This window comes from Schistocerca nitens, chromosome 4 (genome assembly GCF_023898315.1).
Source record: "Schistocerca nitens isolate TAMUIC-IGC-003100 chromosome 4, iqSchNite1.1, whole genome shotgun sequence".
NCBI classification, from domain to species: domain Eukaryota; kingdom Metazoa; phylum Arthropoda; class Insecta; order Orthoptera; family Acrididae; genus Schistocerca; species Schistocerca nitens.
In genome coordinates this window covers 123,248,888-123,275,199 of record NC_064617.1, presented here as the reverse complement: position 1 = coordinate 123,275,199, position 26,312 = coordinate 123,248,888, and the positions used below count along the sequence as shown (strand labels likewise).

The following is a 26,312-nucleotide window of genomic DNA, read 5'->3' as shown; positions in this document are numbered from 1 at the left end:
GATGTCCTGAAGGACAGAAAAACTGTGACAGAGCTCAAAAATGTGCTTCGACAATTTAACCTGTACTATGTTAACTGCAAACCTACCAGAGACTCAGCCTGTCTAGACAATATATTTACAAATATTAAGAGAACTTGTATGTCCACTGATGTAATTAGTTTCCTTTACTCAGACCATGATGCAGTGTATCTTAGTCTTAATAATGTAACTTCAGACTGTGCCAAACCAGAATCTAAAATTGTGGTTACTAGACCTGTGAGCAGAGATAGGATGGATAGGTTTACACGTGCCCTCACTTATTTCAGTTGGGACACACATTTTATTAGGCTTCAAGACTGTTAAGCTGATATTGTTTTCACCAAGTTATTCTCCATATTTTTAAATATATTTGAAAATAACATCCCTCTGAAAAAAATGTACAGTGAATATTAGTAGTAATTACAAGAAAAGGAAAACGAAGGAATGGTATACTCCACAGTTAGGGCAACTGAAAAATACTGTTATGCTGTATTCTAGTCTGTACAAAACCAGTAAATCAGAACTGTATGCTAAAGCCAAATACAAGTATAGGAAGGCAATAAATGAAGCAAAGAAACTGCATAACATAGTAAACATTGAAAAATCTAACAATAAATGCAAAAAGGTCTGGAGTGTAGTAAACTCCATTGCTCACACTAAACACAAAGAGGAAATCGCCATTACCCCAGAAGAATTTAATAAATATTGCATTCAGTCCATTGAAGAAATCAGTAGCTCAATAAACAAACCCCCTGAAAAAGCACTTAGTATTATGGACAGCTGCTTTGAAAAGTTTCCCCCAAGCACCTTCACTTTCACAGAAGTGAGCCCAAATAATAACCTAAAAATAGTGAAAAATTTCAAACCTTCAGTCAGTGTTTATTATTATTATGATATGTCATGTAATTTGCTGAAAGATTTTATTGATTGTGCAATTTATCCCTTACCTTTTTGTATTACCAAATGCCTAGTTGGAAGTAAGTTCCCCGACATACTAAAAATTTCTAGTGTTGTGCATATATATAAGAAAGGGGAAAAGAACTGTCCCGCTAGTCACAGATCTATATCCATAATTCCAGTTTTTCAAAAATTTTAGAAACAATTATGTATGAGCAAGTTAGTGCCTATTTGGGTAAACTAAATATAATTAGTGATAAACAGTTTAGATTTAGGAAAGGTAAATCCACAACGGATGCAATGGACTCCCTCGTAAAATTAGTACTAGATGTGTTCGAGGCTAGGGACTACGCCCAGGCTACATTTTGTGGCCTGAGCAGAGCCTTTGACTGTATAGAGCATGACACTGTGCTGAATAAGCTAGTTTACTATGGTTTTGATGACAACAGTATAAATATGTTCAGGTATATTCTAGAGAACCATCAACAAGTTGTGTGCATTGGTAGGGAGAAATCAAATTTGGTTAAAGTGAGGTACGGAGTGCCTCAAGGGTCGGTGCTTGGATCTTTACTGTTTATAATAATGATTAATGACCTGCCCTTGTTCATAAATTCTCAAACAATATTGTATGCTGATGACACAACTTTTATACATAAAACCTCTGATCTAGGTACACTGAAAACACTGACCGAAAATACCCTTGCTCAGTCCTCATTATGGTTCAAAGCTAATGGCTTCTTACTAAATGAAAACAAAACCCAGACACTTTACTTTAGCCTCAAAGAGATTCCTAATGACAAAGAACTAGAAACTGTCAAATTTTTAGGTGTTACTATTGACAATAAATTGACATGGGAACCACACATTACAAATATATTGGCTAGGCTTTCATGAGTTATTTATCTTATTAGAAATTTGAAAAGACATGTTCCCAATGACTATGTGAGATTGGCATATTTTGCCTTCTTCCAAAGCATCATTTCTTATGGAATCTTACTGTGGGGTGTAGCTGTCATGTAAATGACATTTTACTTTTACAGAAGAAAGTAATAAGAATAATAACAGATTCTGATAAAACAGTACATTGCAAACCACTGTTTATTAAATTGCAGTGCCTTACAGTAGTAAACTTATTCATCATCAACAATGTTTTATTGTACATTAGAAACAATGTCTCTAATTTTATGTTGAGAAGTGATATTCATAGCCACAATACTAGAAACAGAACATCTGTAGAAGTGCCATATCACAGATTATCAAAATCACAGAACTCCTACCTAGTTCTTGGACTAAGGATGTTTAATAGACTAAGTGCTGACTTTAAAGAGCTGCCTGTAAATAATTTTAAAGCTAAATTATACAAGCTTCTAGTGAACAATCCATTTTACACCACTGATGAATTTTTTGAAGATGAAAATACTGCATTCTAATGTGTACCTATTTGATGTAAACCAATTTACATCAATATTATAGTTTATGTAGAAATATACGCTCTTGACTTTGTCTGTTGCTGTAATCAGCAGAATGACAATACAATTTTATTATTATTATTATTATTATTATTATTATTATTTCCTGTTTTTAAGTATAAAAGCACATTGTGGGCCCAGAATCTACAAATGAAAGTTGATTAAGTATTTAGCACCCATTTATCTTTCTGCTTCCCATGGGGGATAGCATAAACAATTGTATATCCAGCAATCTGTGATATTAAGTATGATCTCGCATTAAATTATGTTCTTCTACATAAATTAAAAAGTATTTCATCATGCAATTACTGCAAAATAAAATCAGTTAGCACTCAGAAACTTTTTGAATAAGAGAGAGTACCTGTCCTGGAAGAGTAGCACCTGACAAAACACTAAAGCCTTTCAAGCACATTTCTTTCACATCTGGATCTAGGTTGATCACCTCACAGTATCCTCCCCGTAGTCCACACTCACCCATGTATCCTGTAATAAACAACATACCCTAACAACACTAACACTATTAAAGTTAGTTGTGGTATTATTTTGTACCTTCAGTACCAAAATCCATGACAAATTACAAAAAATTATAGAACAAACAAAACTATGTCAAACAGAATATACATTTCACCTTTTGATGCAGACATGAAAGAGGCCATCTCCATCTCACTATATGGTGGTCCCATTTCCATCATAACCTTTTTAAATGAATAGAATTTACTTTCTTCTGCATACACATTGTCCTGATACACCTAAGGAGAAACACATTACAACTGCAACTGCAAAGAAAAGTAACATGTTCTTCACACATGTATAGAATATTAAGAATGCAATGTAAAATGGCAGTCTCCTGGTTATTACAGTTGTTAGTTAAAAAAAATGTGTATTTATCATTTCAGTTTATTGTAATGAAGCCATTCCAGCAGTGAATGTTAAAAACTGCATCATTCTCCCTCTTAATTCACTCGTATTTATTTTAAATGTAACAGACACTGACAGTAGTAATATACCTGTATAGCTGAAATATGTTTTAAAACATGCAATCTGTTATGAATGTTTGAAAATTCAAACAGATCTTTATTTCAAAAATATTAAAACTGAAATCACATTTGCCTCAGGAAATGTATCTGTTAATTATGTTTTGCATCAAGGCATATATACCTTCAACCCCGCCTCCCACTCCTTGTCTTTTTCCCCTCACACACACATCACAATACACGACCTCTCACCCCAGCCAAGCTGCATGACTGTAGTCCCAGCACAGTGTATTTATCTACCACAAAGCTGCAGTTGTTAGCTTTATTCCAAAGTTACATACATTATACCAAGTAAAACTACTTTCCTGAATCATACATTATATGTGAACCCATAACCAGGGGAGGTTAAGTAGGCAAGATATCTCTTTTTGTCTGCTAAATTTCCCTTGATTTTCAGTCAAGAGCAACTTCCCCAACAGCCTTTCCTGCACCCTAAAGCTTTGTGCTTCTGTTTACCTCTAACTCATTCATCTGTTCTGCCAGGAGCACTAGTCCCTGTTTGCAAAAGCTAACAGTTTTATGTCTTTCTGTGTTTTCATCACCTGTCATTTGGTGAGTAGATTTTCTCTGTTGTAAGTGTAAACAAAATATTACTTTAAACACTGGACAGATTGAAAGTACCATAAAATCAATGGAGTGCCTCCCTTGAGAATTTACTTTCAGAAAACTGGTAGGCATTATTAACTGGTTTCTCATTGAGGGTAAAAATCACACTCTGATAGCAAATGTCTCCAAATTCCTGGAACATGGCATTTTCACAATTTGCAAGATGAATACTTAATACAGTTTTCATTTCATGTTTTTTCTGGCAAAAATGCAAGTCTCTTTCAGATCTTCATTTTATTATGAGTTAGTTTCTTGACATCACTGGATAAGTGGATGTCATGTGGCTTAGAAAGCAGCAAGGTTTATAAAAATCTAAGGCAGAGTGACATACAGTTTAAGTTTTCTCCCTGTTGATAATTAACTTCATAAGGAGTAGATGCTTTGTGTGACTATTAATATGTATGTCTGGTTAAAGACTCATCTAAAAGAGACTAAGAGTGGATACCAGATATTTTTTACATACTTTTGCATTGTGAATACTTAATCATTAATTGCCCCAGAACATGACGCCATAAGCCATCAGTGAATAAAACAAGAAAATTATAACTTTATAACATATACATTGAGCTAGAAAATCACACGGAGCACAACAAAACTACTAGAACTTATTGTGGAGCACATGATCTGCTTGTGGTCAAAACATCTGTGTAATGGAAAAATTAGCCATCTGAAGATGGATATCATAGCCTGGAACTAGTTATGAAACTAAAGTAAAAAAAGCATGTGTGACTGGTTGTGTCGTTCACCAGCTATCATTAACATCTGTGGAGTTCACAAGATCCAACATCGATAAAATAAGAAAGCAACATTTTGTTGGGAAGCGAGTGAATTCTTTTGATCACTGTATGTGCACAGAGTGCCAGGTGCCAGAGAGTCCCCCCACCCTCCCCTCGTCTACTCTGCTGAGCAGAGGTTGCGAACTGCCTGATCAAGCATGCAAGTAGAGATTATGCAAAAACACTCAAAAAGACAGAGATTAATGTAATAGTTTCCGTAGAAACCACTGTTTTTTGTAATTTTTAGAGTAATGGGATATAAAAGCTACAAACTTGAAATTTAGATAGCAAATGAATTATATCATATATTCATCACTCTGAAGTTTCTGTTGTGCTACTTATTATTATTTATTGAGTTCCTGGTGAAAATATAAATTTTTGGCCCAAAATAAGCTGAAGTGTTGCAGATTATCTACCACCTTAGAGATACATTAGAAGTTCCCGTTATGAATTAATGAAGCTATAGTACCCTGAGAAATCCTACTTACAGAGTTTCAAGAATGGGGTTTAAATGATAACTCTAGAATTATACTACAATCCTCTACATATCCACTTTTGTAGATATCATGAGGACAAGATCAGATTAATCACAGCATGGAAGGAAACATTTAAACAATCATTCTCTCCATGCTACATATATGAATGGAATGGGGAAAAACCTAAAAACTGGTCAAATGGGATGTACTCTCTGCCTTGAACTTCACAGTGGTTTTCAGAGTGTAGATCTAAACATAGATTTTCAATATAATAAATGTAACATTTGCTTGGTACAGAATTGAGGAACTGGCAAATTCAGAGGAGAAAGGCTGTGAATAGTGCTATTAAAATTTTGTAAAAGACATAATTAGAGACTCCAAACTTAGGCAGTATATTCTAGAAACAACTATCTAGTATAGAAAAATTAGCAGCTAGACAGAATCCCAGTTGAAAAAGATATTTGAGATTTGGAGTTGCACAAATAGATTGCCTGAGCTGGCAGATCCACTAGTCCTACGAAATCAAGTGTTCCCATCACCATCGACACCAAATCACAAAACCATGGGGTGGGGGGGACTATGTTAATATTTCATTTTTATTTCATGGATTTTAACTTTTTGTCCGAATTTTATGAATATCTAAAGAGATGAAATGGCCTTATTGCCTCAGATTTTTCAGTGTGTACTGGTTTTTATGTGCCACCTATATAAAAAATCAGCATGATGAATGGAGAATGAGCTTTTTAATAGGTGAGCAAAATGGCTTATGTTTAATACAAACAGTAACTGCTATTAACCTGTAACTATTATAGTGAACTTTTTGTTGCACTGCTAGTATTGTGGGGTCATGACCCAGTGTTATTTATTTTAAAATTAGGTGAATGAAAATAAAGCTAACTCCTGTAATCAACTTAATAGGTACTAATAATTGAAGGTGGAAACATTGCAAACAGTTGAATTAGGACTTTACAACACACTGCAAAAGATTTTGTTGTTAAATAAATATTTTAAAGTAACATAAATTCAATGTACAAAATATTGGTATGTTTTACCATCACAAAATTATTGACACTCAGAAATTATTAACTGATTATAACAATAGGGATCAATGGTAACCCACTGGGCTACCACCTAAACATTGGGGAACAGCTGACATCTCCGACATTGGTCATAGTCACACAAATGGCACATACGATGCGACAGTCACTCTGTGTCCACTGTTGTGAAGTGCAGCCACCAGGGGGAGACACTCCACAACCTGCTCATCATTCTGTTTGCTGCACTAGCTAGAACTGTACTGTACCTGGCTTGCCTCATGGCTACACCATACATTGTATCTGTTGGGAACTACAGTCCTGTGAGATCATTAAATATACTTTATTTGTTATGCAGTCATGGACCCTGCGCAACAGGCTACCTTACTGGGTGTGTTGATGGAAGTCATGCTACAGCAAGTTCTCCAACAGCAGTTAGAAGGACACAAAACATCAGGAAGCCATGCTGTCCAACTTACGACGCAATGGCGGAAGAGCAGTAAGCATACATAAGCACCACTGGCAGGACTTTGCTGCATTCCAAGTAATGGATACAGCTTTTCCTGTCATGGATCTGACCCACCTCCCTGAACTGGTACATCTGACATTTGACAAAATGTGTACTCTATTAGGTACCTACTTTCACCGACACTACCACATCATTGCATCCCGTGTGGAATTTTATCAGTGTTGTTAACAGCCTAATCAGTCACACTGCACATGGGCAGCTAAACTGCAGGGACTCAGTAAGAACTGCTGTCTCATGACTCCAGTGTATATAAGGAATGATATGCAGTGGAAATTATCAGAAACACAATCATTCAGGTGGCTCTGGATAAGGAGGTGCATCAGAAAGCTCTACAATTTGAGGACCCTTATTTGGATGACATTTTAGGATGGGCTGAATCCTTCAAAACTTCCCAGGCTGTGGGCCATTGATTAGAATACTGTTGTGAGGTGGTTATCATTGTGTCAGATCAAGGAGAGGGATCCAGTGTTGCCGACAGGCTCCCTGACCAGCACTTGTATCTGTAGTGCCTACACTGTTTTCAAACACATGTCAGAGTAGACGGCCATGACAGGTTGTTACAGTGTGAGGTGTGGTGGAAGGAAGGACATCTCACATCTGTCTGCCATGCTCTGGACGGAAAAACTCTCATCTTGATGGGAACTGATGGATTACATCAGATTCTCACACCACAGTGATAGCACCTAAGAAACTATTCATCACACTCACTTTGCGCCGTAAACAAGTTCAGCTACAGGTTGACACTGGTGCTTGTGTGCCCCTCTTAAAAGTATCTCCAGCTAGGCACTCCATCCCTTCAATCCACAGCTCACTGCTGAGTGGCATATAACAAACAATACATTCCATTCAAAGGATAACTCACAATTGCGGTGATATACTAAAAAGTCACATGACATCTCACCTTCCTTGTGGTTCACAACAAAGATATAGAAAATTTTCACCTTTCACATTTGTCATCAATTGCTTGGTCCACCTGGTCTTAGTACAAGTACTGGTTTGGGACTAGGAAACCAGAAACTTAATGGCGCACATTACATTAAGGAAATCAGCGCGCCCTTGCTTCTTCCATGGATGACCCATGCCCATCACACTGTGGGATGCTGTCAAGAATGAGGTAGACAATGACAGCCTTGGACGTAACTGAAACCTTGTCTGCAAGTGAGTGGGCAATACCTTTGATTATTATGAGAAGGGTATGATGAAGCAAGCTGGAACATTTTTACTTCCCCTCTTGTTTTGCCATCTTCCCCCTTAAAATTGTTTTTTTTTTTCAATTTTAACTAATCACCACTAACATACATAAGTATAATCTGCATTTTCATAAAAGAGAAAGGTGGCCCTCAGTTTTAAAGTAAATAACACCAGATCTAATTTTGTGCCTAGTTTTATGTATGTAATTGATTTTCTAATTTATTGTGACAATTCCTAGTTAGTATCTTTCATTATAGGGAGAAATCAGTAATTGTTTTGTAATGTAAATTCTATTGTTGACGTATAAACAAATATAAATTCTGTACTAATTATAAACATTTGGAAGACGAAATGCAAGTATTTTTAAAGTATCTATTGGGCTTTAGTCGGAAACATGTTAGCAAAACCAGCCCTTCATTAATTCCAAAGTAATTAACAGTTTTGTCAAAAGTATTGTTTGCATAACTATGTATGTTAATTTCATGATTTAAACAAATAATTCAGCTTAACCCTTGTAGTAAAAGAAACTGTTAAAAAGAACCATCTTTTTGACGTATTCAGTTAATTTAATGAGTTAAGTTTTAATTGTAATTTCTGTAAATTTAACTTTAAAAAATGTGTAATTTCAGCACCTATTATTGTGATGATTATACGGGCCTGATGCTTAGTCATGCAACAGTCAGTCTACAGCCGAGTTTCAGACAAGGTTAGAGCAGCAACAAAGCATCGACTTAACAGTGAAATAAGTGTTATACCAATAGGCCGTGTGTAAAAACAATGACATTGTCTGTTTCCATACGTATCTGTTTATTCTTCAAGAACTGTGAATTATGTGGTTATGTTTTTACTGCTCATTGATGTTCAACAGGAAACTATTGTAGCAGTATGTGGATGTGGGCCTGCTAACTAGTAATGAGGATTATCAAAAGATGAACAATTGCACACTGGCCATATATAACTGTGTATTATTGGGGGGTTGTGAAAAGTGAAAATAAAAGACTGTGAAACACAACTGGGCATCTGTCGGCTACATCATTTTCATAAGACGGTACTGTATGTCCACCCCCTATTTTTTCAGCCAGTACTTCAACACCAAGGACAACAAATAAAGAAACAAAGGAAGCCAACTGCTACAGGGGGAAATAAGAAAAAGAGAAAAGAAAGAGTAACATTGGAAAAGAGCACCTGTATGGAGACTTCAAGATTACAGTTAGTTGCCAGTCAGAGAGTGATATGTATCTCATTCCAAAACCAGATGAGCTTTTTTCTGCACTGGTTGGAGGCCAACATTTTCCAAAGGTCAATCTCTCCAAAACTTGCTTGCAACTACCCCTGGATGAGTAATCATGGTAAGTCCTGGTAGTCAGTGTGCCACATGGATTACACAGGCCCTCCTATCGGCACCATATCTTGCCACATTTCACTTGGGCAAACAGCTGGTGGTGATGGCAGATGCCTCTGAAAGAGGCATAGGGACTGTCTTGACACATAGAGATGCAGAAGGCTCTGAAAATATGATTGCATTTTTGTCAAAGATGCTCAAGGGTGCCACGCAGAAAAGATATTTGCAGATTTAAACAGGGGCTCTTGTTATCATCTTTGCACTGAAGAAATTTCACGTATTCTTACATGATACAAAATTTCATCTCATTATGGTTCATAAGCCATTGATCTCCCTCTTCAGTCCTGCAGCAAAGGTACCTGAGAGGACTGCCCACTGACTCCAGCACTGGGCACTCTTCCTTAGCAGGTACAGTTACAGAATTCCCTTCAGCAATACCATTCAGCATGCCAACACTGACACCCTGTCCCATCTTCCAACAGACCTGAACCCAGAGTTCAACCAAGACGAGATTTTGTGCTTCCAGTTGGACAAAGAGGCTCAACAGGCAGGAGACACTTTTTCCATCATGTCACTCAAGGTGCCATGGCCATGACCAAAGACATCATTTTACAACAAGTGTGGTGGTACACACAACAGGGCTGGCTGGACCGCATTCCCAGTTGAGGCTCAAACCCATCACAGTGTTACCTGCAGCTGTGCAACTATTCTGGTGGATAGAGTTATCTTACTTACCATGGACCAATGGTGTCCCTGGGTAGCCCCGCCAGAATATCTGCACCTGACGATCTTAAGACTCTTATACTAGTTAGGCAGACCAGCAGATTGAAACATCTTGTCCACAACTCCTCATCCCTGTGGACAACAGCAACTGGCTCCCTGCCAAACATTCTTACCCTGCTGGATGTCCTCACACCCTTGGGAGAGTGTTCATGTTGAATTTGCAAGCCCCTTTCTGGATACTGCCAGGCTGAGTGTCCTTGATGCATACTCCAACTTTCCATATGTGATCAACTTTCGGTCCTTGATTGCAAAGGCTACAGTCACAGTTCTCAGCAGAATTTTTGGTATCAAAAGACTACCTCTCACACTGGTGTCAAAGAGTGGACCTCAGTTTCACTGCGAGGTTTTTGGCAAATTCTGCTGGAGAAATGGAATTCAACACATTTCTCTCTACTTTTCCTCTCCCAATGAAATGGTGAGACTAAAAGACTTGTGTAAACTTTTAAAATGCAGATGGAGAAATATGTGGCTGACACTCCTACGAATGAGGCTGTAACACTGTTTTTGAATCCTACAGGTTGTGCCAGTAGGGTGTAATTCCTCCTTGGCCATCAGCCTCGCATAATCCAATGCCTGTGTGGACATTCATGCTGTTGTCTCCACACTTGTGACTGTGCACCCACATGTGGGCACAATGGCATTCTAGGTTTTGGAGTGGGGAGTGTTAGATCCCTTACTCTGGCAGGTAACTTAGACAAATAAGAAATGGAAATTCATATGTCAAAGTGAGATATAGTGACAATTAGTCAAGTTTAATGGCTGGATGAACAGAACTTCTGATCAGGTGAGTACAGGGTTTTAAATACAAAATCAAAAACGGATAATTTAAGAGTAGGTCTAAAATAAATAAGAAAATATGAATGTGGCTCAGCAACTATGAACAGTATAGTGAATGCATTATCAGAGCCAAGATAGACATGAAGTCAACACCCACCACTGCAGTAAAACTAGACATACTAACTAGCTGTGCAGATAAAGAAAAACTGGAAAAATGTGTGATAAGACAAAAGAAATTGTTTAGATGGTTAAGAGAGAGGAAAATTTAATTTTGATGTAGGACTGGAAATTGGTAGTATGAAATGAAAGAGCAGAAATATAGTAACAGGAGAATATGGTAAGACAGAGATTTCAAAACAAGTTTTTAAACTTGACACATTTATAGGAGCCAATGTGGACTCAGACAGATTTATTGGTTTTGAACTCCAGATTAAAACTGAAGAAATTACAACAAGGTAGGAAACAAGTAGGTGGGACCCGGATAAGTTGAAAGAATCAGATCTCGTCAAGAGTTTCAAAGGGAGCAACCAACAGTGACTGACTGAAACAGGGTGAAGAAATGCAATAGAAGTAACATGGGTAGCTTTGAGAGATGAAATAGTGAAGGCAGTAGATGATTAAATAAGTAAAAAGATAAGTCCTAATAGATATACTTGGATAACACAGCAGTCATTGAATATAATTCAAAAAAGAAGAAAATATATAAATGAAACAGGTGAAAGGGCATACATACAGCTGTAAAGTGAGACTGACAGAATACGCAAAATTGCTATGCAGGAATGGCTAGAGGACAAATGCAAGGCTGTAGTAGTATGTGTGACTACAATAAACATAGACATTGTCTATTGGAAAGTTAGAGAGAGACATCTGGAGAAAAGAAATGCAGCTGTATCGATGTCAAAAGCTCAGATGGAAAAATTACTAACAATGGGAAGCTACAATGTTGGGATCACAGATTTACTTCAAACTTTGTACGCCTTTAGTAGGTCATTAAAACAACACAATGTGCAAATAGTAAGGTGCACTACTCTGGCAGTTCTGAGAAAAACACAAGAGTGGTTTTATACGTCTGTTACATGGCTTACATATTTTTGCGTAGGTGCTGGACGTAAGAGTTCATGGTGGCCAAATGATTAGCATTCAAGCTTCATAAAATGAATGTGTATGAGGGAATGGTTCGACTTCCACTCAAACTTAATTATTAATCTATTCTTTTTTCATCACTTGTCATATTATTTAATTTGTATGACGTTTTGATAGATAATATAATGAAAAAAAGGTGTATTTGCATGAAGTCAATTTCTGTTTTCCATGTCTGCATGACAAATACCACCCTGCAACATGCAATGTCAAGAGCACATCTGACAAGTAATTGTATTGTTCCTTCCATGCCTGTCCCTCATCCTTGAAAATTTAATTACAAACAGTAAATAGTCAAATAACAAATGAAATTCACAACAACTTCATGAAAATGCACGTGTTTTTTTTTCGTTATATTACATCTCAAATGTCATATGAATTAAATAATATGAATATTGATGAAAAAATATAGATTAAAAGGTAAACAGAAGCAGGATTTGAGCTGTCACCTTGTCTGTGACCCACTTGCCAAGTGTGAACACTCACCGCTTTACTGAAGTAACACCTGCCCCTTCGCTTTGGTGCATCAGTTACATAATAGATGCGTAAAACTTCTCTCTCTATTTTCTCAGAATTACCAGAGTAGTGCACCTTCCTGCTTCACATTACATTGTTTTAATGGTCCACTAACAATGTACAAAGTATGAAGCAAATCCATGACCCCAACATCATGGCCTCCCGTTGTAAGAAAAGAAGGGAAGCAGAAAGGTGAAAGGGATTTATGGAGGGGCTAAAAAAGGAAAATGAATTTAAAGGCAATGTTATACAAAGGGAATAGGAAATAGATGAAAATGGAACATGTAATATGATGCTGCGAGAAGAGTGTGAAAGGGTGCAGAAAAGCCTAATTGGAAACAAAGACCATGGAATAAAAAATATTCCCTCGGAACTATTATCACCTTTTGGAGAGCCAGCCATGACAACACTATGCCACAAGGTGTGCAGTATGTATGATACAGGCTAAATACTCTCATATTTCAACAAGAATGTAATAATTGCAATTACAAAGAAAGCAGGCACTGACAGGTTTGGAAATTACTAAACTACCAGTTTAATAAGTCATTGTTGCAAAATACTGGTTCAAATGGCTCTGAGCACTATGGGGCTTAACATCTATGGTCATCAGTCCCCTAGAACTTAGAACTACTTAAACCTAACTAACCTAAGGACAAAACACAACACCCAGTCATCACGAGGCAGAGAAAATCCCTGACCCCACCGGGAATCAAACCCGGGAAACCGGGCGCGGGAAGCGAGAATGCTACCGCACGACCTCGAGCTGTGGACAGCAAAATACTGACACAAATTATTTACAGAAGAATGGAAAAACTGGTAAAATTTAACCATGGGGACGATCAGTTTGGGTTCCAGAGAAATGTAGGAACATGCAAAACAATTAATTTTTAAATGTATATGGTTCTTTTGAATTTCCATGTTATTTGATTATGTGTTTCTTTCCTTTAATAATGTGAACTTATTTAGAAATACATACATCAAAAAATGTTTTGCATCACCCCAGTTCTCAGAACTCCTGAAGGTAGCTGTTGACTATGAATATTATATCACAGACACAGTCCCTTTGACTGTTCAGAGATGTCACTAAACCCACCCAAAGATGTAAACAACCATGCATTAGCAGCACCTATCTGATGGAGGGGGTCGAACAGCCTATCAGTTCCAGTCATTCCACCAGGAAGGAGGTACATGGCTTGTGTTGTATGTAGTTCAGCCATGCCTATATGGTCAGTACCATGGTTCAATCATGTCCACATTGTTACTTTGTGCCAGGAAGGGCTCTCAACAATGGAAGTGTTCAGGCGTCTCGGAGTGAACCAAAGCGATGTTGTTTGGACATGGAGGAGATACAGAGAGACAGGAAGTGTCGATGACATGCCTCACTCAGGCCGCCAAAGGGCTACTACTGCAGTGGATATCATCTACCTACAGATCATGTCTCGGAGGAACCCTGACATCAATGCCACCATGTTGAATAATGCTTTTTGTGCAGCCACAGGACGTCATGTTACAACTCAAACTGTGCGCGATAAGCTGCACGATGCACAACTTCGCTATCAATGTCCATGATGAGGTCCATCTTTGCAACCATGACACCATACAGCGTGGTATAGATAGACTCAACAACATGCCGAATAGTCAGCTTAGGATTGGCATCACATTCTCTCCACCGATGAGTGTCACATATGCCTTCTACCAGACAATTGTCGGAGACGTGTTTGGAGGCAACCTTGTCAGGCTGAACACCTTAGGCGCACTGTCCAGGGAGTGCAGCAAGGTGAGGTTCCCTGCTGTTTTGGGGTGGCATTATGTGGGGCTGACATATGCCACTGGTGGTCATGGAAGGTGCCATAATGGCTGTACGATACATGAAAGTCATCCTCCAACTGATAGTGCAAGCACATTGGCAGCATATTGGTGATGCATTCACCTTCATGGACAACAATTTGCGCCCCCATCATGGATATCTTGTGAATGACTTCCTTCAGGATAACGACGTCACTCAACTAGAGTGGCCAGCATGTTATCCAGACGTGAACCCTATCGAACATGCCTGGGATAGATTGAAAAGGGCTGTTTATGGATGATGTCACCCACCAACCACTCTGAGGGATCTATGCTGAATGGCTGTTGAGGAGTGGGACAATCTGGACCAACAGTGCCTTGATGAACTTGTGGATAGTATACCACAACAAATACAGGCATGCATCAATGCAAGAGGATATGCTACTGGGTATTAGAAGAATCGGTGTGTACAGCAGTCTGGACCACCGCCTCTGAAGGTCTCACTGTATGGTGGTACAACATGCAGTGTGTGGTTTTCATGAGCAATAAAAAGAGTGGAAATGATGTTTATGTTGATCTCCTTTACAATTTTATGTACAGGTTCAGGAACTGAGGTGTTGAAAAACTTTTTTTACGTGTGTATTATGCAGTTCTGAATTTTTCATCAAATATCCATCTATATGCTTTTCTGTTTCTAGGCATGACATATTTATTATATGAACATTTGTATCATTATAATATCACTGTCATGATCATTTGAACCATGTATCATCTCATCTCCATTTTTGACTTGTCCTGTATCATCATGTGCTACTCTGCACATAATGTATGATCTATATGATAAATAAAATTACAATTACAATTACAATACTGCCTCTATGACTTATATTATAAAGATAGGTTAAAGAAAGGCAAACCTACACTCATAGCATTTGTAAACTTAAAGGAAGCTTTTGACAGTGTTGACTGGAATACACTTTTGACAATCTGAAGGCAGAAGGGCTTAAATACAGGGAGCAAGATGTTATTTACAACCTTTACACAAACCAGACAGCAGTCGAAAGAATCAGAGAGCATGAAAGGGAAACAGTAGTTGAGAGGGTAGTGAGAGAGAGTTGTAGCCTATCCCCAATGTCCTTCTATCAGTTCATTGGACAAGCAGTAAAGGAAACCAAAGAAAAATTTGGAGAAGGAATCAAAGTGTTGAGAGAATTAGGTTAGGAAATGAGACTCTAAAAGTAGTAGGAAAGTCTTGCTATTTGGACAGTGAAGTATTTCTTAATGGCAGTGGCAAGTAAAGTGTTTGTGAATAACAGAATTTGTCAACACTGACTGTAAATTTAAGTGTTAGAAAGTCTGTTCTGAAGATATTTGGCTTTAGTATAGTCTTATACAGAGGTGAACTGTGGATGATTAACATTTCAAAGAAGAAGAGAACAGAAGGTTTTTAAAGGTAGTGCTACAGAAAAATGCTGAAGATCATAGGTGTAGATCATGTGAACAATGAGGAAGTATCATAAATTCGGACAATTTTGGTCATTTGGGGAACTTTGTTCCACATACAGGAAAAGGAATTTTTTTCCTCCAGAGACTATTCTGAAGATGCTTTAAATCCAGGTGTTCTTGTTGTGACTCACTGATCTTTCAAAGTGCGCCCACTAGACTCGGACGCAGTTATGATTTGACTGTTTAAGTGTACACACATCTTACTCTGTTTAATTGATCTGTGACTTTCACGTATTGCGTCTTCCTTGAAATATATATGTTCAACTTGAAGTTATAACAATTGGTGATGAGGTAGTGATTTTTCTTTTCCATCATTGAACCACATGTTTCCATGGATACTTTAGAGCAACTATTGCAAGGTCTCATAGAACAGCAAACGCTTCTCACAAATGTGATTCGTGATTTCATTGCGGCATCAAATGCGGGGTGTCTCCCGTCATTGTCTCTACCTCCTTTTCCTCCTTATGATGAGACGGCGAAAGACTGGTCTGATTACGAAAAACGTCTTCGACAGCACTTCTTGGCATTTTATGTCGCAGACGAACAAACATGTAAGTCTCTGGTCCTTTCATGGATTTCACCTCAAATGTATCAGTTGTTGTCGCAACTGGCACCTTTGAAAGATCCTGAGTCTTTGTCCTTTCCTGAAATGTGCTCACTTCTGTCCGTCTATTTTCAAACGCAAACGCATGTGGTAGCCTCTCGTGTTGCCTTTGATCGTTGTCAAAAACAACCGAATCAATCCTATCGCACTTGGGATGCTGAACTTCACGGCCTCAGTAGAAAGTGTCAATTTGTTACTGACGTTCACAAAGAATCCTATGCCAATTCCATGGTACAGGATGCTATTATCTGATCGGCGCCCAACAAAGAAGTTCGGCAACGCGCTCTTCAGTTGGCAAATCCGACTCTAGATGAAGTCCTATCCATCACTCAGTCTTTTGAAATTTCTCGCGCCGCTGGAGCGCAAATAGAGGCATGGGGTGAGGTTGGGGAAATACAAGCTCTGTGCGATGTTGACGAAGCGTGTGGTGTGTCCCCGCTGGCCGACGTGGCCGCAGTACGCTCCCAAGCGCAGCCTCGGCCTAACCGTAAACAAACCTCTAAGAAACTGCAACAAAACCCATGGCAATTTCCTTCATGTCTGCGGTGTTTTATGAAACATTCATGAGAAGACTGTCCACAATGTTGGGCCGTGTGTCACAAATGCAAAAAAAAGGGTCATGTGACATCCGTTTGCAAATCTGACCTCATGCATGATGTTCATGAACATGACGCTGTTTCAGCTTCTGTGTTGTCTGTCAATTGTACTTCTTCCCTTTCAGGGAAGTTATTTCTCGCTGTCCAAATCCTTGGTCGAGATGTTCGCATGCAGGTAGATACTGGTTCTGCTTCCACTATCATCAATTCTCAGACGAATCTTCAGTTGGGTCCTCCAATCCCATCACCTGTCACTAGGCAATTACGGACTTACAATAAACAGAAGATTTCTCTCTTGGGACAATTTGATGCTGAGGTATCTTACAAATCTGTCATTCGCACTGTTCCCATATTTGTGGTCGACCATAGTAACGCAGAGAATCTTTTTGGTTTCGATGCCTTTCACATTTTTGGGTTCTCCATAGATGACTCTGTCAATATCGTCTCTGATACTATTCCTTATGCTAAATTGGATTCCTTGTTGACGACATTTTCGTCCCTTTTTTCTCCTGGGTTAGGCCGTGCAAACGATTTTGAAGCTCATATCATGCTCAGACCCACTGCTCAGCCTAAGTTTTTTCGGGCTCGGCCCATTCCTGTGGCCCTTCGTGATCAGGGCAAATGGGAGCTGGATCGTCTCACTACTTCTGGGGTCTTGCTTCCTGTCACTTCCAGTGAGTGGTCCTCTCCTGTCGTTGTTGTTGCTAAGCCAAATGGCGATATTTGTCTCTGTGGCGATTTCAAAGCCACTGTCAATGCTTAATGCCTTATCGACACTTACCCTATGCCTCGACCTGAAGCGTTGTTCTTTAAACTTGCTGAAGGTCAGTATTTTTCTAAACTTGACCTGTCAGAATCTTATCATCAACTTCCTCTTGACGCTGCTTCCCGGCAGTTTCTGGACTTAAAACGCCTTTCGGCCTCTATGAGTACCAACAATTGCCATTCAGAGTTGCCAGGGCCCCTGCTCTCTTTCAGCGATTCTTGGAACAATTATTGCTCACTGTCCCTGGGTGTATAAATCTTTTTCATGTCTTACAGACTGCCGGTCTTAAGTGTAATCTTCAGAAATCAAAATTTTTTCAGGCATCTATCCGTACTTGGGGTTTCAACTCTCTCGGGATGGTATTTGTCTGCTTCAGCAAACCGTCGCTGCAATTGATGCCCTTCCTCACCCTACATCTGTTAAGGAACTGCAGACCTTCTTGGGGAAAATAGCATACTATCACAAGTTTTTACCGTCTGCTGCTTCGGTGGCTCAGCCGTTGCATCGCCTGTTGCATAAAAACGTGATTTTTCACTGGTCCACGTCATGCGATGCGGCTTTCCGGAAATTGAAGACTATGCTGAAATAGGCCCGTGCCTTTCTACTTAGCGACCTGGCCAACATCTTGTTCTTGCCACTGACGCCTCTCAATACGGGGTTGGTGCAGTCCTTGCACACCGTTTTTCTGACGGTTCTGAACAACCCATTGCTTATGCCTCCAAAACGCTCACAGATGCCCAACGAAAATATTCTCAAATTGAAAAAGAGGCTTTGGCCATTATTTATGCTCTTCATAAGTTTGGTGTTTTTCTCTATGGATCAAAATTCCATCTTGTTACCGATCACAAACCACTCGTTTACTTGTTTCATCCATCAACGTCACTTCCCGACAAAGCTGCAGACCGCCTCCAGCGTTGGGCTCTTTACTTGTCTCGTTTCAATTATGAGATTCCTTTCCGGCCGACGGCTCAACATGCGAATGCTGATGCACTGTCTCGCCTTCCCATGGGTCCTGATCTGGCATTCGTTAGGGACGAACTTTTGTGTTTCCACCTGGATGTTGCCGAGCAGCGGGTTGTGGACGGTTTCCCCATCACCAGGAGACTGGCTGGCAGCCGCTATGGGTTCTGACCCTACCCTCTCCCAGGTTTTACGCTGTATACAGAAGGGTTGGCCAAATCATCTGTCCGCTAAGGCTTCTGATCTGTTATGGAACTACAACACTTTGCGTTACCGCTTCACGGCTAGGGATGGTGTTATCCTCCTTTCCACCGATAATGCTTCGCCGCGTGTTGTGGTATCTGCGTCTTTGCGTGCTTCGGTCTTGCGCCTCCTTCACCAAGGGCACTGGGGTGTCTCTCGCACAAAATCTCTGGCGCGCCGTCATGTGTACTGGCCCGGCATCAACTCTGAAATCACACACATGGTCGCTGCCTGCGGCCCTTGTGCGTCACAGGCCACTGCCCCAAAGTCATCTTTGTCACCGTGGCCTTCTCCTGAGAAGCCCTGGGAGCGTATTCATGCTGACTTCGCAGGACCTTTTTTAGGTACTTATTGGCTTCTCTTTATTGATGCCTACTCTAACTTTCCTTTCATTGTCCGTTGCACGTCAGCTACCACCATGGCAACCACCAATACTCTAGCTCGCATTTTCTCTTTGGAAGGCCTTCTCTCTACTCTTGTTACTGATAATGGTCTACAATTTGCCTCTTCTGATTTTGCGGATTTTTGTGCCCATGCATGTCACGGCCCCTCCGTTCCATCTACAGTCAAACGGTGAGGCTGGACGACTGGTCTGCACATTTAAGGCTCAGATGAGGAAACTCCTGACTTCTTCTGCTGCTGATGATGATGCGCTTCTCCAATTTCTGGCTTCTTACCGTTTCACCCCCACGGGCAACCACAGCCCAGCTGAGCTCTTACATGGCCGACAGCCCCACACGCTACTTCATCTTCTGCGGCCTTCCACCTCACAGCCACGGATGCCTTTGCTTGGCTGGTTCACCGCCTACGACCTTGTATTGGCTAGGGGGTATGGCAGGTAGCCAAAATGGAGTCCTGGCCACATCTTACGACACTGTGGCCAATGCCTGTATGAAATCCAGACGGACACAGGGGTTGCAGTGAGTCATTCGGACCAGCTTCAGCCGCGTGTGCCGGCAACACCTGTTCTGGATGCCACTGCACCACCTTTGGCTCTACCTGATGCTCGGGATACTGGAATCTCTCATTACTCACAACGCAGTCCTCTCACCATCATATCGGTGCCAGCACAAGAACTGATGCCACCAGGAGACATGCCCATGCAGGTACCAGATGACCATCATCTGTTGGAGCAACTCTACTCGCCTCCTTCTCCTACGGACACGGACACATCGCCCATGTCTCCTGATATAACAACTGGACTTACCGCAACGGGCAGATTGGTGCACGGGGCCCCAGCAGATTCGACCCCCACGTCTCCGTCATCTCGACCCGTTATCATTGGGGACACTTCTGTTCATACGGGAAGCCTCCTCCTCGAGACTTTACAGCCAGTCAAACAACACCTATGGATGTTAGCAATCTACAGGCCACCTCCATCAAGACCTGTGCAAAAACTTAAAAGGGGGGAAAAGTGTTGTGACTCGCCGATCTTTCAAAGTGCTGTCGTGCCGTTACGAGCATCCTCTACATGCGGTGCTGTCTGCTAGCCATGCAGCAGCAGTGCCACCTAAGCGGCCAGCCAGCCAGCGGCCGCTAGAGTCGGACTCAGTTATGATCTGACTGTTATAGTGTACACACGTCTTACTCTGTTTACTTGATCTGTGACTTTCATGTGTTGCGTCTTCCTTGAAATGTATTTTTTCAACTTGAAGTTATAACAGTTCTATAGTCTTTGCTAGTATGTATAATCTCAACCTAAGTTGGTCACACTGGTTTCCAATTTTGTTTTCATGTTGGAAGCATTGTTACAAGGGATTCCCCTCTTTTGTCATGGTAAAGTAGTACAACAACTTTCTCGTCTGTGGATCTCAATTTCACCGTTAAAATTCAAGTAACTATCAGTTTCTTTACATTATTTAATGACATTACCTCATTAGTAAATTTCTGTGTACTTTCTTCCAATATTTTGAAATTACCCTTGGTGTTGCAATGTAAGGTTCTCTAAAACAACTTTGTTGTGGGCCAAAGTCACACCAGTTTCAAGTAAGTACACTTACTCAAAATGCAAAACTACAAATGGAGAAAATATCAAGACTCTGCCTAAGGATGTGTTTCCAAAATTGCTTAAGAAGCTAGTGACAGAATCTCATTAAGGCAAAGAAGAAAACAGGGTTTCAGATTTTAGAGGTTATGTAGCCATCCTTTTGATGCAAACGCATTTCTGAAAAGGTTGCCTGGTGCTGAAAGGTCTGTGAATGTTGAATGCACCACTGAAGCATTCTTTGAAACAGCAATTAGTCTGAGAAGAGAGGCTACACCTGTTGTAAGAAAAAAATGGAAAACGGTAAATGTGGAGCCTGGAAAATCACCCCTAAAGACATGGAAGAGCAAATGCTTGACTGACCTGTAAATGAGAAGAAGAGGAATGAGGGAAGTCCACGAAAAAATTACTGGTGTATCAGTTCCTCCAGTGATGATTCTGACTTCAGTGTTGTTGATTCCACAAATGATAACCCGGAGGGCGGGCAGAAGGACTGTGACACTAATGAATACCCTAACTAAAAAATGACTTACCATAAGGGATGGGAAGAGTCCCAACTAAAAAATAGGATGAATCATGCAAAGAAGACTTCAAAGAAAACGGCAATATTGTGGTCAATTATAACAGATAACTCCACCCTGGAAAAGAAGATGGAACCAAGAAAATTAGAGTGATGTGCATGGAGAAAATTATGAATTTCTGGAAGTGGCCACCACAAGAGAAATAAGATGTTATGACCTGTGATTTTTCAGATATAAAAATGAGAATAAATGAGTCCAGACCAATTAGGAGAGGATATTATTGCATTCTGAAACTGGCTAACTTCATTCTTTTCTCAACTCATAAATAAACTTGCCCTGTTTGTATTACACAGGTTTTTATAACATTTCCTTCAATAAAATGTTCAGTAAAGTATCAATACATAACTTTAACTACCTTTTTTCTACCTTACTTTAGCTTAGAACCTGGATTAATACTATTTTTCATAACTTATGTAAAATTTTGAGCAACTGATAAAAAATGTTTTTCAAAAAATCAAACTGTTGAATAGGCTAAAGTTGTCCTATAATGGGGCAACATTAACTAATTTCAGAATTTTTTTTTCAAACCGTAATGATTAAGTGCACCTTCTGTGTCAATATGTAATCAGAAAATCATCACTTTTATTACAGGATTTTTTGGAATTTTTAGAAGCAAAACTGAAGGACGTAATAAATTTGAGTCCTGAAAAGCTGAAAAATGTGGTCCAAAGTTGGCCCAGTTTACAGTACTGAATAGAACTGGGGAGAAATTAAATTTGTGGCATAACTTGATGAAAAGAAGTGATCAATTGAGAGGACACATTCTGAGGCATCAAGCAATGACCAGTTTAGTATTGGAGGGAAGTGGCGAGGGTATGAATTGTAGGAGACCAAGACACGAATCCAGTAAGCAGGTTCAAGACGGTGTAGGTTGCAGTAGTTATTTGGAGCTGAAGAGGCTCACACAGCTTAAACTAGATGGGAGAGCTGCAATAAACCACTCTTTGGACTGAAGACCACAACAATAACCACTTGTCATGCAGCTCTGCAATGGACACCATTATAGGACATGTAGCAAGAAAAGTTTTCAGTCACTAAATGTAAATATTCAGATAAGTTGTAGAAACAGGAGCTAGTGATGAATGTTCTTAATTTTTTATTGAAGGGAAAGGGAATTTATTGCTTTATTTGGGATAGGAGTGTGTTGAATATCTTCCCACCGGAGTATAAGATTCTATTCTAAATAATACACAAGGAGGCAAAGTCCACATGAAAACTGGTTTTGTTGTGTATTGTGACCATTAATCACAGTTCCATTGATACTGACTTCTGTTAACAGCTACAAAAAACATTAAGGAATAGATGGTTTGGGAAGCGGTCAAGAATCCCAAGATCCTTAAAAAGGCTTCTGCAAGAGATACACTAATTAACAGTATCCAGACATCACTATGTAATGCAGAATTAACCACTATATGTTACAAGAGGCAGACCCACCAGTATAAAAGGATGTGGGGAGTATTGCGCTATCAGTAGAAAAGCAGTAACACCAGAATGGGCTGATCAGGACAGCTCAGTGATTTCAAACATGGACTAATTTTAGATGCCGTCTGAGTAATGAATTCATTATGGACTTTTCAGCCCTTCTGAAGATATGAGATTTACACCCAGCAGCGGAGTGTGTGCAGATATGAAACTTCCTGGCAAATTAAAACTGTGTGCTGGACAGAGACTCGAACTCGGGATCTTTGCCTTTCGCAGGCAAGAGCACTTGCCTGCGAAAGGCAAAGGTCCCGAGTTCGAGTCTTGGTCCGGCACATAGTTTTAATCTGCCAGGAAGTTTCCTTCTAAAGGTGTTGAAGTGGACTGTTGAAGATGTGATTGTGAAGCGAAAATGTGAAGGAGCAACCACAGCTAAATAAAGATCAAGTAGACCTCAAGTACTGGCAGACAGGGGCCAACAAGCATTGCGGAGGTTAATTGTAAGAAATCACATGAAATCAGCAGTACAAATCACTCAGAAATTCCAGAGTGCTACCAACAGTCCAGCTAGCACAATGACTGTACATAGGGAGTTGCAAATAATGGGGTACAATGGTGAAGTAGCTGTTCATAAGCAACATGTTTCTGTAGTCAACACTAAACGATCCTTGAAGCAGTGTAGAGAGTGATGACACTGGACAGTGGATGACTGGAAATGAGTGATTTGGAGTGATGAATCATGCTATACACTGAGACAATCAGATTGAATGGTTTTTGGTTTGGGGAATTCCTGGAGGACATTACCTGGCATCATGCATAGTCCAACAGTGATGCAGGGCATGGGGATGTTTTTCATGATTACAGAATGGTTCTCTTATTGGGCTTAAGGAAACGGTTAATGCAGAAGGATGTATGTATATTTTACAGCACCTTGTATTGCTTAAGATAGGGGAACAGTTCAGAGATGATGATTGTTTGTTTCAGCATGAAAAGGCACCCTGTCATAAAGCAGCATGAGTGAGCCAGTGAGTGGTGGACAAAACATTCCTGAAATTTACTGGCCTGTCCAGAGTCTCAACCTGAACCCAACTGGAACACCCTTTGGATGGGCCAGAAAACTGACTTCACTCCAAACCTCAATGTTCAAAATCACTACCCTATCTGGTTTCAGCTCTTGTGGAAGAATGGGCTGCCATTCTTCCACAGGCATTCAGACACCTCGCTGGAAGTGCCCCAGGAGAGTCCAAGGCATCATAAAGATGAAGCATGGACATAGACCACATTAAAGTCCACTAATAAGTGTCTGGATGCATTTGATCGGATAGTGTACACTTATTGGTATAAGGAGAGTTCTGGCATAATGTAACTAATTTAACAGTGAAGGAGACTACTCACCAAAACAAAGTGACACAAAATACTAATTGGCAATATTTTGTCATTTAAATTTTGTGTAACCTGATTCTTTACTTAAAAGATAGCATGCTTTGTGGAGAAACCCTTTTGAAATACTTAGCAAAACAAAGTTTCTTAATTTTGGTTAGCTGTGTTCTTGTGTACATAATTTTTTCCATTATTTTCAAGGGGTAAGTAATGAGACTTGTCAGTATTAATATCTGTCTTACTACATTTCTTTTAAAGGGGATCAGTCCTGGAATGTGCCCTGTGAAAGTGATGTACTGCATATGTGACTGAATGCATTACATATATATGAAGATGAGGATTTGAGTAATTTACTTCACATATTAACTCCATGAGGGTTTTTGCTTCTGAGTGAATTATTTACAGTATGTCCCTGACAGAGCATGGAATAATTGTGATCTGGTTGTATGTATGTTGATTTGTTTGGCTTCTTGCATGTGAGCTATTGCTTTATCCCACAACTATCTACAATACTTTTCTACATTGCTTTCAGGAATAAATATGTTGGCTTTCTGACTGCTGTAATTTATTCTTTGACTGTATTCTTTATTACTAAAGCTCTCTCATTCTTTACTGATTTATTCCCCATGTAACTTTTATTATCTGAATTACAAATTTCAGACCTACAGATGTTTGTTTTTAATTTTTTCAAGGGATATCAGAGTATTTATTTTAATCTGAAATTAGTCCTGCTTCTCTGGTTGTCTTAAATGTATCACATTATATCCTTTTCCTTGCACACAGTGTTTTGATTCCTTCTGTAATACATAGCTTTTTTGTTATTTATGCATACTTTATTATTTTCTTTGGAAAGCAACTGTTAAAGACTGACAGAAATTTCTCTATAAATACATCAGATTTAGAATAGATCATACATTATACACAACAAACCATTCAGCTTCCTGTCAGGCTGCCTGAAACTTTCTGTTATCAATACCTTAATTTCTTTGTTTTGTACTATACTACTTCATTCTAATCAGGTGGATTATTCAATGTACACCTTCAGTCGTTTGTAGAGAACAGCATGTAAGTGAAGCACATTACGGAGGCTATTTCCCATTGTACCACATATCAGGGTGTCCTGCCTTTGAGATCCTTATGGAAGTATACTTAGGGATTTTTTTTTGTATGTTCCTTGATATATTCATTTGTTTACCAGTTCACATTTTTCAGCCTTTCCAAGTCCCACGGGCCAAGGTAACCTGTGCTTGTATTTGTATACATTCAGTAACTCCCCTTACTCCTATTTAGTATTGGTCACACAGACTTGAAGAATATTGTGGAAGAGGACATGTAATTGATCTATAAGCAGTTGCTTCTGTAGGACTGACTACATTTTCAAGGAAAAATACCAATAAACCAAAGCCTACCACAAGCATTATGTGCCTATGTTGTCTTCAATTTCCTGTCTCCAAAAACTTTTCTCCCAGGTGTTTGCATGAGCTGACTGATTCCAATTATGACTCATTAATACTGTAGTTCCAGGGTACCACATTTCTGTGTTTCATGGAGTGAACAATATTACATTTCTGAACATGGACAGGACAGGATTAACAGAGTACAGTGATAGAGTTCAAAGAAGAGTAATATGTTTTGTATTATAGAGAAATATGGGAGAGAGTGTCACAACATGATACAGGAACTGGGATGGACATCACTAAAACAAAGGTGTTTCTTGTTGCAGCACGATCCACTCTTGAAATTTCAATCCCCAACTTTCTCCTCCAAATGCAAATATTTTTTTTTTTTTGATGCTGACCTACATGGGGAGAAACAATTATCATGATAAAATGAGGGACATTAGAGCTCACTCAAAAAGATATTACTGTTCATTTTTTCTGTGTGCTGTTCGTGAGTGGAA

At 39.5% G+C, this 26,312-nt stretch overlaps 1 protein-coding gene across 2 annotated transcripts in view; it reads right to left on the bottom strand.

The window, feature by feature from the left end:
- Window positions 1-26,312, bottom strand: part of LOC126252888 (alanine aminotransferase 1-like) — an 84,248-nt gene that overhangs the window by 4,501 nt on the left and 53,435 nt on the right. For both annotated transcript variants that reach the window (XM_049953857.1, XM_049953856.1), the window contains exons 8-9: window positions 3,013-3,133; window positions 2,746-2,867 (exon numbers count right to left, since the gene is read on the bottom strand). In XM_049953857.1, the coding sequence (XP_049809814.1) occupies window positions 2,746-2,867; window positions 3,013-3,133 (243 nt within the window). The remainder of the gene's footprint in view (window positions 1-2,745; window positions 2,868-3,012; window positions 3,134-26,312) is intronic.